The sequence below is a fragment of the Trypanosoma cruzi genome, genomic scaffold, assembly GCF_000209065.1.
Source record: "Trypanosoma cruzi strain CL Brener 1047053516979 genomic scaffold, whole genome shotgun sequence".
In the NCBI taxonomy this organism is placed as follows: Eukaryota; Euglenozoa; class Kinetoplastea; order Trypanosomatida; family Trypanosomatidae; genus Trypanosoma; species Trypanosoma cruzi.
Genome location: NW_001849346.1, coordinates 32122 through 45574, shown reverse-complemented (window position 1 = coordinate 45574; position 13453 = coordinate 32122). Strand labels below are relative to the sequence as shown.

Genomic DNA, 13453 nt, shown 5'->3' with positions numbered 1-13453 from the left:
CCCAGTCATGACATGGGGGCATCGCGAACTACGAAGCTTCTCGGCATGGATCTCGATCCACGACTGACGCTAAATGTGGCGGCCACCAAGCAATGCGCTGCCACTTCGCAACGGATATCGCAGCTACGCTGCATAGCGCACAAAGAGGCGGGACCATCTCCACATGACCTACGCACGTTCGTCATTGGATACGGTGCTTCCAAATTACGCTATGGCAGCGAGCTCATATGGGCAGTAGCGACGGATTCAGCGAAGAATGAGATGCAGAAGACGTACGCTACTCTAGCACGCATTGTCAGCGGAGTTCCGAGCACTGTTGACCCGGAATCCGCACTACTGGAGGCTAATATACCGCCGCTCCACGTCCTTTGCCTGCGCGCGCGGCTCTCAATATTTGAGAACACACGCGCATGTCAGATGGACTGGATGCGGAGACCCCCGCCTGAGCCTTCGCCTCGCGCTGGTTTCCGCATCTCGCCATTACCTCGGGACGAGCTATATGCCTTCGTAGACGCATACACAAAGGACTATGGCATCACCCAGAGCTCACCACGCGAAGAGCGGTTCTTTCGCAGCTCCATTCCTCCCTGGTTTGCGGCCTCCGCTCACCGGGTCACCATCGGTGTGGGACTTCCGATAGACCACTCAATAACGGACGAAGAAGAGCTGATAAGGGAAAAGCGCAGAGTCAGCGAGGAGGCTCTGGCGCTGCACAGCCACCGCTCGTGGATACTCGCGACCGATGGCGGTGTCGACGTTCCCAAGTCAGCAGGGGTTGGAATACTGCTTTCATCCCTCAACTCATCGGAGATAATAGAAAAGGCCAGCATAAACTGCGGTGCACGCCCATGCAGCTACAGGACGGAATCCCGTGCGCTGCTTCTAGCCCTAGAGAAGCTGATGATTCCTCGTATCCGCCACAGGCGTAAAACCCTGCTTGTGGTTACGGACAGTCAGTCTCTTCTAGCGGCTCTAAACAAGGGCCCGCTCAGTCAGACAGACTGGACGGAGGATCAGATCTGGCAGCGTCTCTTAACACTGACGCGTGCTGGCTGGTCCGTGCACCTGCAGTTTTGTTACGGACATTGCGGAGTACATGCTAACGAGCTTGCAGATCAGTATGCGACGCAGACTATGGAAAGTGGACAATACACGGAGCAAGGAATCGCACCTTTATGGCATACGGATCTGCTGACATGTTTGACTACCCAGCTCACCAACAAGTGGCGTAGCACCATTCGTCAAGACACTCATCGCTACTTGCTTTGCGGCACAAGGCCATCAGATCTCAGCGGTAAGGACCTGATCACTCAGGAAGTTCTACACCGTCAGGAACTGGTTCACCTCGCAAGGGCAAGGTGCGGGGAATCTGAGCTCTGGGGCCGACTATACTGGGCCGTGAGGGATTGCACGAACCAATGCCGATTCTGCAACATCTCACCGGAACAGTCTGCATATATGCGCTCTAACAACGATCCAACTGCACCGGGGACGGACACTGTTCCCCCGTCGGCGAGGGAGGAAGACGTCTCTCCAGTAAGGAGACGGACCCTCACACGCCGTCGGAAGGAGAAGTGTCCGCACTGTGATTCCACATTGACGGGATTCTCGGGTCTCGTCAGTCACTGTCGGTCATTCCGTCCGGAACATCCTCCACCGCTTCCCGAGCTCAAATGTGATTTCTGTGACATGGTTTTCCCCACACGGAGAAGCACCGCACCGCACAGAAGTCGCTGCGCACACAACCCAGACGCCACACGGCATCGAAACAGCAGTGCCAGGAGGCGATCTCTGCTGCCGCAGGATCAGCCAGCTTCCACTAGCACGCCAATTGGCCCGCAGGAAACCTTGCACCATCTGCTCCCAGAATGTCCAGGCACCTTGGCTGTGCGTCAACGGCTGGGCATTGAACAGGACCTTTGCCTCGGAAAGTTCTCTCAATGGCAGTTGCTTCATAGCAGGAAACTTTTGTCGTTGCTCGACCACCTCTTCGGCACTCAGATGGCATTGTATAGCTAGACGCGCTGGTAAGAGTAGAAAAAAAAAAAAAGAAAGAGAAGCTTAAAGTGTCCGCTGCCACAGCATGCCGCCGTTCAAAAAGTAAAATGGGTGCACTCAACCACAAAATCAAAAAGGAAAACAAAACAAAAAGCCGAAGCGTGGGACGACCAGCACACACACACTCTCATTACTCCCGTAAAGCAAAACACACACACACAGGGAGAGAGAGAGAGGTCGCCCACTCAATGCAATAAAAACAAAACAGAAACAGTTACGGTGCTCCGTCCATGCAGCCAGGCAGGACGGCAGCGGTGCGTGTCGTGCAAAAGAGAGCACCAACGGGCCTGCATGGGTGTGCATGCATATATACAATGGGCACATTATTGTGTGTGCCTCGTGGGGTGAGGTGAGGGCGAGAGTCCATGCAAGGGGACACACACACACAGAGAGAGAAGGAAGAGTGTGTGTGCGGGCGGTGCATGGCTCTCTCACACTCACTCTCACGCGGCCACCACCGCAGCAGCAGCCGCACACGCAACAACTAGAAGAAGCAAAAGAGGGGAGGTGGTGTGCGAGACCGCGGTGCTGCCGTCACTTTCACGAGATTTAGATGTATTATTTGTTTGATAGTTGTTGACTGTTGCCGTTTTTTGTGCTGCCTCAGTGGATGTGGGAGTGTCGTTGGTATTACCATCTTCGAGCCCGTCTTGTGGTTCTTTGCCGTTAGGCCGTTGATCACCGTCGTCAATTATGTCCTCCTTTTTCTGGGTTCCATCACTGCCACTTTCAGGTACGGATGACGCTGTTTTTTCCGCTGGACGAGTTGTAGTTGCATCCTTCACCGAAACTGGTGTGTTCGTTCCTTGTCTGTTTTGGTTTGGCTCACCATTTCCTAAAGGTTTTCCCGGTGCTTCAGGCGCCGTTTTAGCGTTTGAAGGTGACGTTGTGGTTTTTTTTTCTGTTGCCTTCTGTGTGCCTGTTGATGCTGTTGGGCTTGTTTCTCCTTCTGGAACGGTCCTTGCTGGTGATAGCTCTACTGGCGGTGGTGGCTTCGTCGTAGTAGTGTAACTCGTATTTGGCGTTTTGAATGCCTGACTTGATGTCTGTGCCTTATTTTCCTCAACACCTTGTGTATTTTCCTGTACCTTTTTGTTTTCTGTACCTGAATTACCAATCACAACTTGTGTCTGTGCGGACTCAGTTGCCAAAACTGGTGACTCTCGATTATCCTTCGTCGGACTTGGTGTCCCTGGCGGAATTGGCGCACCTGATGAAGTAACTGCTGTCCTATCTGTTGAAATAGGCGGATCGTCCTTTGGATTTGTTCCCGCTTGCAAACCAGACAAACCTTCGGACTGATGTGCATGATTTCCCGAGGGTGTTGACCTTGACGTATTGGCTGAAATTCCTGTGTGCTGCTCAGGAATCTCTAACGCAAGGTCCGCATCACCGTCTCGTTCCACTTTCGGTGCGGGTGGAACATCTGATGCCTTTGGCGCAGGGGAGTCTGAACTTTTAACATCTTTCTCTCCGCCAGTCGCTCTCACACACACGGACGGGCAGCAGCACAGGGCAAGCACCAACAGGGCGCACAGCAGACGGCACGTCATCATCGTGAGTGTGGTCGTTCAGTGGTGTGGAGCTGATCTGCACAGTGAGGGACATGGAGAGCAACAGGGGAGACGAGAGGTGCGGCAGACACACACAGAGGGCACACCACATGAGGAGAGGGCAGCAGCCAGGCATGCACCGTACGCCGCACACCACGCACGACACACACTCCAATCCATGGCAGCAGGCACACACACACACACAGCCCTGCCGCAACACCAACACACACAGATAGAGGAGGGAGGAGCAAACAGGAGCGGCACACAAGGCTCTACCGCATGCGCATGCGGCGAGAGCGGTCCGTCGTGCCGGCACCCCTCACGGAGGGCACGCACACACACAAGAGGAGGTGCAGCGCACACGGCAACACAAAAGCAAAGTAACAATTAAAAAGGAGATTCTCGCACACCACGCGAATTGTTGGCCCACGGGAAGTGCAGCCAATATCCATCACAAAGAAAGTTCAGTTGTCATCGGCCTTTGTTCATATTCAGCGCACACCACTTCATGCAGGTACGGACACCACAGCAGCAGCAGCACGCATACGAGACAATAAGACGCAAAGTATGGGAGGTGGTGTAGAAGACCGCGGTGCTGCTGTCGCTATCGGCGGTGGTCGTTTTTCCTTCTTCATTGTTGGTGAATGATGTTGTCGTTAATTCTTCCGGCTGTTTGACTGGGAGTGATGTTAAAAGACAATTGTTTCCCTGGCAGTCATTTGATTCCTTTCCTGTCCCGTCGATTTCTGTGCTCGCCGCTGGAGTCGGCGGGATGCTGACAGGGCTGCCAGCACCATCTGACCGAACTTGGTCTGCTGTGTTCTCGTCCCCAGTCCCATTCCACCAGCTGCTGGGGCGGTGCAGCGGTCATACCAGAAGCACCAGCAGTGGGCTGGGGTGCCGACCAGATCAATCAATGGGTGTGTCCGCAATCGATAAGAACTTGCATCGACAGGGACGTCTGCACCGACGCTCGGGGATGGGGAACAATAACGGCAAACAGAACAGCGCATGCCACCCAAAACATCCGCAAGTCGTATTGGCGCGGGCTGCGTTGTGGTCTCGCGGCGACGGAAATGAATGGCGGTGCGAGTGGCGTTCTCGTCGTGCGTCCCCTCCGGCCACTCCTCGCAGTAAACCTATTGCCTGAGTACATTTGATTCCGCCTGAGAGACCAATTAAAAATGTTCTTCCCTCTAGATGTATTGTACTCACATGTGGCGACGGCCGCCCGCAATGCCTCCAGCGGATACACCTGCGATGCACGGTCGACACATTCCACATCCACTCGTCGTGCACCATCCAACGCCATCTTTTCCTTGGAGCTACGAACAACACCGGGCACACACTCCTTTGCGGCCGTCCACGGCATGCGCCTGCGGTGAGGATCCGGAGAAAGTCCCATTCCTTTTGTGCACAAAGTCATGGAGCTGCCGCCGTTAAGCGCGTCCCGGCGAGGGCAACAGCAGCCCGCCGCAGCACTCACGAATGCCCACCCGTTGTCTCCTGTGCAAAAAAAAAAATAAACATTGGAGGGAAAAGCGCGCACAAATGCCCTGGCAAAAAAGGTCAGCACCAGTGGATGAACACTGAAGCCGTGGGTGCATGCTCCACAAACGTCCTTCCTTTTTTAGCCGCCTTCTTAGTTGCATGGAAACGGCCCGCAACTGCACACGCAAGAAAACAAGAGTAAAAGGCAAGCAGTGCAGCCGTTAAAACACACATACGCGCATCGTATGAAACGCTTCATGGAGAGGAACGGAATGCAGGAAGAAGCGCACACAATCCCCACAGACACCCGCAATAGTGTGTGGTTGCTTCTGTTCCACTCTTTGGCCCTCGATGCATTCCTGCGCGTGTCTCGCCCGTGAGTCACAGCGCCGTAGGATGCCAAGTCCCTGCACAAAGACACCTCAGGACGCGGCAACGAGATTTCCCCAATGACCACCTCACGGCCATACCTTTTGGATACCTCATGGACCGAGCGCCTCTCGCTGCAGGCCACACCACCCAAAACAAGCAGCACTATGCGCTGAGGAGTTGTGAGGGCAATCGTCCCACCACCACCACCCAGATCAGGATGATTCTCCTCTTTGCCACCACACCCTTGAAATGACCCGGCGTTTTTCCCTCATGCTCCACTGTTTTGGCCACCACTCGCGCCATTTGGTCCCATCGCATGATCGCGCTCCATCGATGTCAACGACAGCTCAACCCGCAGCGTCCTGTTCGCCGTCTCCATAATCATAAAGGCATGTTTCAGAAACGGATCCTCGTCCGTCGCGGCGTTGCTCGCAGAGGCACTCGTACTCCGTTCGCCCTGCGCCGACGCCGTGCTCTCTGGTTGCACGCTCCCGGCCCTCCTCGTCAGATGCTCAAGGTTCGCAAACAAATGGGCTTCGGGCGTCAGTCCACCGTCTCGGATCAGCTGCTGCTTCTTGGCCTCCTTCAACTCGTCGGTGCTGCTCGCAGCCACAAGCAACAGGAGAAGACACAGTCGCACAGGCCGGGACGTTGCGGCATCCCTCGTCAGTTGCCGCACACCATCCAGGTATTTCCTGAGGAGTTTGAGCCCAACGGCGATGTCTTGTTCCACCCCCCGCACCTCCGCCAGTCGCTTCTCCCATTACTGTGCCACAAGCCTCGCGCAAAAAATCGATGTGCAGCGACAGTTTGGCTTGCCTCTCCCGAAACTCCGGCGGAGCCCGCACCGCACTGCCCAACTCCGCAAGATTGGCCTTCGGCTCCACGTCCTGCGCCAATCCCGGGTGATACACGTGGAGTTTTTTCAGCGCCGCCGAAAGCTCCTCCACGCACTGCGCAAGGAATCAATGACGGTAGGAGCACCAGTATACATCTTCCTCATCAATTACTGCCGCTTCGAGCCCAAACCCAGAAAATTCCTACAGGTCTGCTCATATAAGTTATTCTCCAGCGGCATCAGGTCATCAAGCAGAAACTGACATGTGCGTTGGTGCATCAGCGGCGTCACCGTGACACAGCCCCAATCAACGATGATCCGCACCGGGTTGCCGCGGCTGTCGGCGCCCCTAAGCAAAATCCGGCTCGTCGTAGCAGAGCCTGAAAAGCCCTCAAAAAAGGTCCCGACAAACCCATGGCAGATGCTGCCTCTGTTTTGGTGGCGAATAACAGGCACACCGTTGTTCATGGCGTGAAAAGCCGCCACAATAAGTGACTCAGCAACGTTCAAAACGGACTCTCGAGTCGGCGGCGACAGCGGCGACAGCAGCTGAGGGAACCCATTCCGCATGCTGAGGTGGAACACCAGCACCTCAGGGGCGGCGAAGTCTAACATAGTGTCCTTCAAACGCATCGCCCTCGGCGCTATCCGAGCCCACTCGAGTTGCTGAGGACTGCGATGCGGGGTGCGCACCAGCGCAAAGATGTGTGCATCCCTGTACGGGACCTTTGCAATCCAATCCTCAGCCACGCGGCTCACGGACGCATCCTCCACGGCAAAAAAGTAGCGCGCAGGGCTGCTGATAATCGGCTGCCGCGGCGTCATGAGGTCCTCGAGCAGCGTCACGCCGTGCTTCATGAGATCATGAAGACGCAGTGAGCAGTTTAGCACAGACGCAGCATGTGCATCGCAGAAAAAAACTTTGGACAATCCATGAACGACGTCAAGCATCTGATGGAATATATAATCCCGCACACAACCACAAACGCCATTGCTGGACTCACGGGGCTGCCAGCTTCCGTCGGCCTTGCTCGCACCAACCCGCCCCGCATACCATGTCAAGTAGAAGTCACACAGACAATGTGCTTGGATATGCGTGTGTGTGTCTTGTGTGCGCACATTTGACTCGCATCGTTCTGTGTGTATGTGAGTCTCAGAAAATCGAACAAGCACACAAGCAATGCCATACGACCATCTGGTGGCCCCCACATCGGCAACCAACACAAGAAGAGCAGTGCGCATCGGAAGTACCACCAATTTCAAACACAAAGTCAGACGGAGTACACACAGCACATGCATATGGAGAAAGGGACCCATTGAAATGGATCGTTTTTCTATTGGGCTTCCAATGCTGGGTGCAGGCCAAGCAGAAGGAGGCGCAGTCCCCTTGCAGCGAAACGCCGACCACACCGCAAATCCATAGAGTGTTGCCACGGCGGCAGCAGAGGCAAGCAGAAGAAGCAGCGGGCAGGGACAAGCAGCAGCAACAATGTCATCACCGGGAGTCGGGGACGGGCCTGCTCGCCGTCCGTCTCGCTGCTTCGATCCCTGCCGCCGAGAGAAGATTCTCGCGGTCTGTCGGGGCATCCTGGCCGGATCCACTTCTCCTCTTTCAACGGATTCTTCTGGGGAACAGCCGTGTCTACATCCTTCGGTGGTGTGCCGTGGTCGGTCTCAATGCTCCCCGCAACGGTGACGGATGCCCCTGGCAATCCTTGTTCATTAGCTGCCGGTGAAACCGTCCTGCTCCACATGCTCTCTCCTCGCCGTCCCACGGAACCACTGGAAGTAGGCCGCCGCTGGTGGCGGATATCGTGCACACCTGCGCGTGGTCACGGCAAATAGCGTTTCCCCCAGCGCAGGGTCGAGCGGCCCACGCAATCGTCGCCCCGTCCGTGCATGGAACACAACGGACGTTGCCCTTTTCAGTCACTTCCAAATGCACCTGCATACAGAGGCACCTCAATGCCGCATGCGCTACAGCACTTAGGTTTGTCTCCTCCGGGTTCCTCGCATCCGTCGTGTTGGTGAAAAACGTGTCCAGACACCACAAAGAGGGCTCATCCCCAGGCATCGCAGACAAATATTCTCCCCTCCCAAATAACAGCCTCAACATCCCCCACATCCAGTGCGGGATCACTGATGGGGCAACTGTCCGTCGGGCGTTTTGCTGACATTTCATGGATACTCCGTCTACACACCAACCGCTGGAATACCGTTCCGACGCGCAGTATCTGGTAGAAACGCCCAATGCGCAGAGCATGTAGCAATATTCACTCATGTTCAGTGCGGAGCACTTCCTCTGCAGCAGCCGGCGCCTCCAATTGGTGCCATCCGCTCATCCCTCGCGTGGCGCTGTGACCAGTGCGACTCCAGCGTCCTTCCGTCCCCATCGTCATCCTGCAGCTCCATGCCATCAATGTCGTCGCAGTCGTGGTGCTCCCTGCAGGCATCGCGGCACTCGTCGAGTGCACCACCGCCAACAGCGCTCTGCCACGCACACCGGCAACATTCCTTACCATGCTGCGGCCTGCCATGTCCGGGCAGGTGAACCCGAGAGCATGGGCCAACAGGTGCGCGGCGATGCGGGTGGCGATGCATCCGTGAAATAAAACTGACAGAAAAAGTGCATGGCGCCGGCGATGGGACGGCCATCCTCCAGCGTGGCGCACGGCAGTACCCACACACCGCCAAACGCCGCAGCCACGTGCAGCACCATGACAGCATTGAAAACACCAGTGGAACAATGCCCAGCAGGCGCCGTGAACCGACTGCAAACACTGCCCGTGGCAAATGAGGACACAGTCAGCGGACCCTCCAGTGGCTGGAAGAACAGACGATCCGCATGCAGTTTGAAGGCAGTAGGGACAGTCTCCTCGGCAAGAGCGTTCTCGTGTGCGGAGGATAGAACACCATCCTCACAGTGGCTATTGTCATTCAATGAATTCATTGCGTGAGACAAGGAGAATACGCAGTCCTTCCTGATGCCACACGGGTTCGTTGTTGACGTCTTAATGCGGAAGGGCACCCATCGGGCCTTCCAAAAAAAGCTCCACACCTGCAACGCATCCAGCGCCCTGAGATGCATTTTCCTCACCGTAACCGAAATAAACCTCGCTGTGGGAGCGCTCCACATCGTCACGAAATAAGGAATACTTCAGGATGAAAGCAAGACACCCGCCGACAAATCACATCGCACAGATCATCAATAGCAGCACCAGAGGCGATGCAGACCGCATGGTGACGTGAATCAAAGGACTCATTTCATAAGCCAAAAACAATCTTAATGAGTTTACAAGAATACAAGAAACTGGTGCTTCCTCAACAAAAACAAAAACATATATATAAAAGAAAAATCCATTGTCCGCATCCAAAGCATGCAGCCGATCAGAAAGTGCAATGTGCGCACTCAATCACGGCACAATTAAAACAATAAAACAAGAACAATGAAACGAAGCGTGGGACGACCAGCACACACACACTCTCATTACTCCCGTAAAGCAAAACACACACACAGAGGGAGAGAGAGAGAGGTCGCCCACTCAATGCAATAAAAACAAAACAGAAACAGTTACGGTGCTCCGCCCATGCAGCCAGGCAGGACGGCAGCGGTGCGTGTCGTGCAAAAGAGAGCACCAACGGGCCTGCATGGGTGTGCATGCATATATACAATGGGCACATTATTGTGTGCTTCGTGGGGTGAGGTGAGGGCGAGAGTCCATGCAAGGGGACACACACACACACACAGAGAGAGAAGGAAGAGTGTGTGTGCGGGCGGTGCACGGCTCTCTCACACTCACTCTCACGCGGCCACCACCGCAGCCGCAGCAGCACACGCAACAAGAAGAAGCAAAAGAGGGGAGGTGGTGTGCGAGACCGCGGTGCTGCCGTCACTGTCACTGTCGGCAGTCATCGTGGTATTTTTCGTTACATCGGCTTCGAGTGGTGTTTCCTTCGTGTTATTCCCGTGCTTCTCTTCACCTTCTTCTTCTTTCTTTTTGGCGTTGAATTCCGGTGCATTCTTCGGCATCACCACTGTACTGCCATTTTCAGCCTCACTATTTGCAGTATCGGTGGCAGCTGAGGTTGATTGTGGCCCTTCTGTTGGATTTGCTGGTGAATCATCCGCTGGTATTCCCGGTGTTGATCCCATTTCTGCTGCTTCGACCTTTGAGGTTTCTGGAGTTGGCGTTGCCACCGGTGCTTCCGCATCAGTCAACGGTTCGGTTAGCGGTGTTGAGGTATCGACGGCCTCCTCTGGATCTCCAGTGTATTTCTTGCAAATCTCGTCAGATTCGGAATCACGAGATTCACTCGGCGTCTCATTATAATAATAGCCGCAAATCTCCTTCATCGGACCATGCATACAGTTCTTAAACGCTGACTTATCCAACTTTCCTCCCTGCGTATTTTTTTTCTTGCATGCCTGCGGACATCAATATACAAAATTAAAACCATATTCCCATCCGCATCACCATCACCCTCCGCCTCCACCGCAGCACCGCACCACAGCACGCAGAGGGCACACACCAGCAGCACACGGTTAGTCATCATCATCGCCATCACTCCTGTCACTTGCGTGTAGCCTTCAGCACAAACTACCCGTCAACGCAGAGTGAAAGAAAAAAATGACACGGAACAGCAAAAAACACCGTCCCATCCAGCAATGAGAGTCACACACCACAACAAATGAATACGGCACAAATCCAAAACTCGCACAACAACCTGCATGAAAAAAATTGGAAATAAAAAAAAATATTTTAAAAAACGCACACAAGGCTCCACCGCATGCGCATGCGGCGAGAGCGGTCCGTCGTGCCGGCACCCCTCACGGAGGGCACGCACACACACAAGAGGAGGTGCAGCGCACGCAGCAGCACAAAAGCAAAGTAACAATTAAAAATGAGATTCCCGCACACCACGCGAATTGTTGGCCCACGGGAAGTGCAGCCAATATCCATCACGATAACAATACAGTTGCCTTTGGCCTTCATTCATATTCGGCGCACTCCACACGCAGGCTTTCCTTCTGGGAGACTCCTGATCGTGCGTTGCCCCATACGCGCGAGTGTCCCGATGGCCTCCGTCCACGCTGTCCCCATGTCACACGACTCCTACACCCTCTGGCCATTCTCGCAGTCAACAATCATGAGAAGTGATCCCTCCCACTCGGTGACGCGGGAGGTTTCGCATTCCGCAGGGGAAATGTCCCCAAAGAGCGCCCAGATACTGCCGTTGTCCGTCGAATACACGATCATGGAGCAAACGTCTTCCGCTTCATTCACCGTCATCAGAGGAAACACAAGCATGCCATCCCCCATCACAACACCTGCACCACCAGAAGCAATGAAATCCGTCCATTAGCCTTCGTGAGAAGCAGAAGAGATCAGCTTCGAGAGTGGTTTGGGGTCGCCCCATTCGATCCGTCCACTCCGCTTTCCACCCGTGGGATTCGTGACATCACCCACAAACAGCTTCAGCTCCAAGCCGCCATCTCTCCAGCACCCACCTTCGTAGGACACATCAGAGCCTCCCGCAAGAGGAAACGCTCCGTGGCCCCTCGTGATTGTTGTGCGGCGGAGCACAACACCCAAACTCTCCTCTCCCTCCGCTGCACCAAGCACAGTGTCTGCGCTCCATGCATCCTTTCATTGACCCCACCAACAACAGTGGACCAACCCCACGCAGAGTCGATGCACCCCGCAACTACATCAGAAGAAAAGGGCCTACTTAATTGACCAGCTTGATATTCGGCATACATGTGACCTTCGGCGAAAGCAGCAATTACTCCACCAGCACTGACGAGAGAGGGTGAAGCAAACGAATCCCTCGTCGTAACTGGAACAATCCCATCCTTCGGCTGCACCAGCGTCGTCTGCGGTACAAATAGAACAACTCCATGCGGCAACTCAACGTTTATTGAACCACTCATCGCATCATCAATGGGATTCCCCTGCGGCTCGGTGACAGGCGTGGGCCTTCTTTCAGATGGTATCGGAGCCACTTTTGTGTTCCGAACAAAGGCAAACTCAGGCCTCGTCTCGGGCGTGTTGGTCGCCGTGTTGGACGCGGGAATCGGATCGACGGCGTTGGGTCCGTCAACCGCCGCAGACCATCGCCAATCCTCGTTCTGATGTGACGGCTCAGCATTAACTTGCGGCGCAGTTGTCCCACCAGATTTTGTGTCATCCTTCTCTTCACGGGGTGGCGGCAACTGACAGATGCCCGTCCGGTCAGCATCGCTGCTCCGTGCAGGCGGATGGATGGTTCCATCGGGGGAAATTGACGCCGCCACAATTCATAAGGGCCGGCGTATTTATGTGTCGTCACATTCATCGTGAAGGCAACGGTGGCCCCTTCCTCTTTCGTTGCACAGCTGGCAGCACAGTTGCTACATGTGTGCACCGCATTGGCCACATGACACACAGCACCCAGCTCACCATCTCTGCTATGTATGCGCACATCAAAGCCACTGAAAGTATAATTCTCCTACTGAGCCTCAGCACTGGCTGCAGAACACTTCCTCCACGCCCACAAACACCCAAGCACGCGATAGCTCAGGCTGCCGTCACTCGGAGCACACGACACATCCACCGGCACAGCCACCGCATCCGCATCACCAGATACATGTCCAGCACTCCCAGCAGCAGCACAAGAGCGCAAGGAACAACACGGCGCATACCTCACGGCGCCGCACCGTCATCATCGCGGCCATCGTCACCCGTGGTGGAGTCGCTGGAGTCAGTGAGCTGATCCGTGAGCCAAAAGGAAAAGAATGCAACGAGAGGGAGAGGGACGGAGTGCAACAGATACAGCGAGAGAGACAGCAGACAACATGAGGAAAGGGCAGGAGGCCCAGCCGCACAGTTCACACATCACGAGACGGCATCCACGCAAGGAAGGCACACAACGCCAGCAGCCACCCACCATGCAGGAGGAGAAGACATCCACCACCATCTCCCCCAGCTCATTCCCACAGCCCCAGGGAAATGGCAAAAACCCGCGGCCACCACACAACGCACACGGAGCAAGCGATCCCTCATCCATCCATGACGCGGCAAAAAATTTCCTGCCATCCCGCCATCAATGGGACACGGAGCCCAACTCAACGCGGCCGCACGCGGTGCATCAAACCCGCAGG

General features: G+C 55.1%; 2 protein-coding genes and 4 pseudogenes across 2 annotated transcripts, besides 4 other annotated features; all 6 read right to left on the bottom strand.

The window, feature by feature from the left end:
* Positions 1-2050: a mobile genetic element.
* Positions 1-3933: a sequence feature (heterozygous, non-Esmeraldo-like haplotype).
* Positions 2502-3614, bottom strand: Tc00.1047053510933.190 (mucin TcMUCII, putative; the record flags this gene model as incomplete). The annotated part of the gene is made up of 1 exon (XM_810061.1): positions 2502-3614. The coding sequence occupies one exon, from the start codon at positions 3612-3614 to the stop codon at positions 2502-2504; it is 1113 nt and encodes a 370-aa protein (XP_815154.1).
* Positions 3934-13453: part of a sequence feature (areas not merged during assembly with more than two copies in the genome that could not be assigned to a particular haplotype) that runs on past the window's edge.
* On the bottom strand, positions 4525-5037 carry Tc00.1047053510933.185 (hypothetical protein, conserved; the record flags this gene model as incomplete). The annotated part of the gene is made up of 1 exon (XM_810062.1): positions 4525-5037. One exon carries the CDS (start codon positions 5035-5037, stop codon positions 4525-4527), a length of 513 nt encoding a protein of 170 aa, XP_815155.1.
* On the bottom strand, positions 5484-7364 carry Tc00.1047053510933.180 (annotated as a pseudogene).
* Positions 8651-9448, bottom strand: Tc00.1047053510933.170 (annotated as a pseudogene).
* On the bottom strand, positions 10115-10876 carry Tc00.1047053510933.160 (annotated as a pseudogene).
* Positions 11056-11080: a sequence feature (AT_rich).
* On the bottom strand, positions 11303-12244 carry Tc00.1047053510933.140 (annotated as a pseudogene).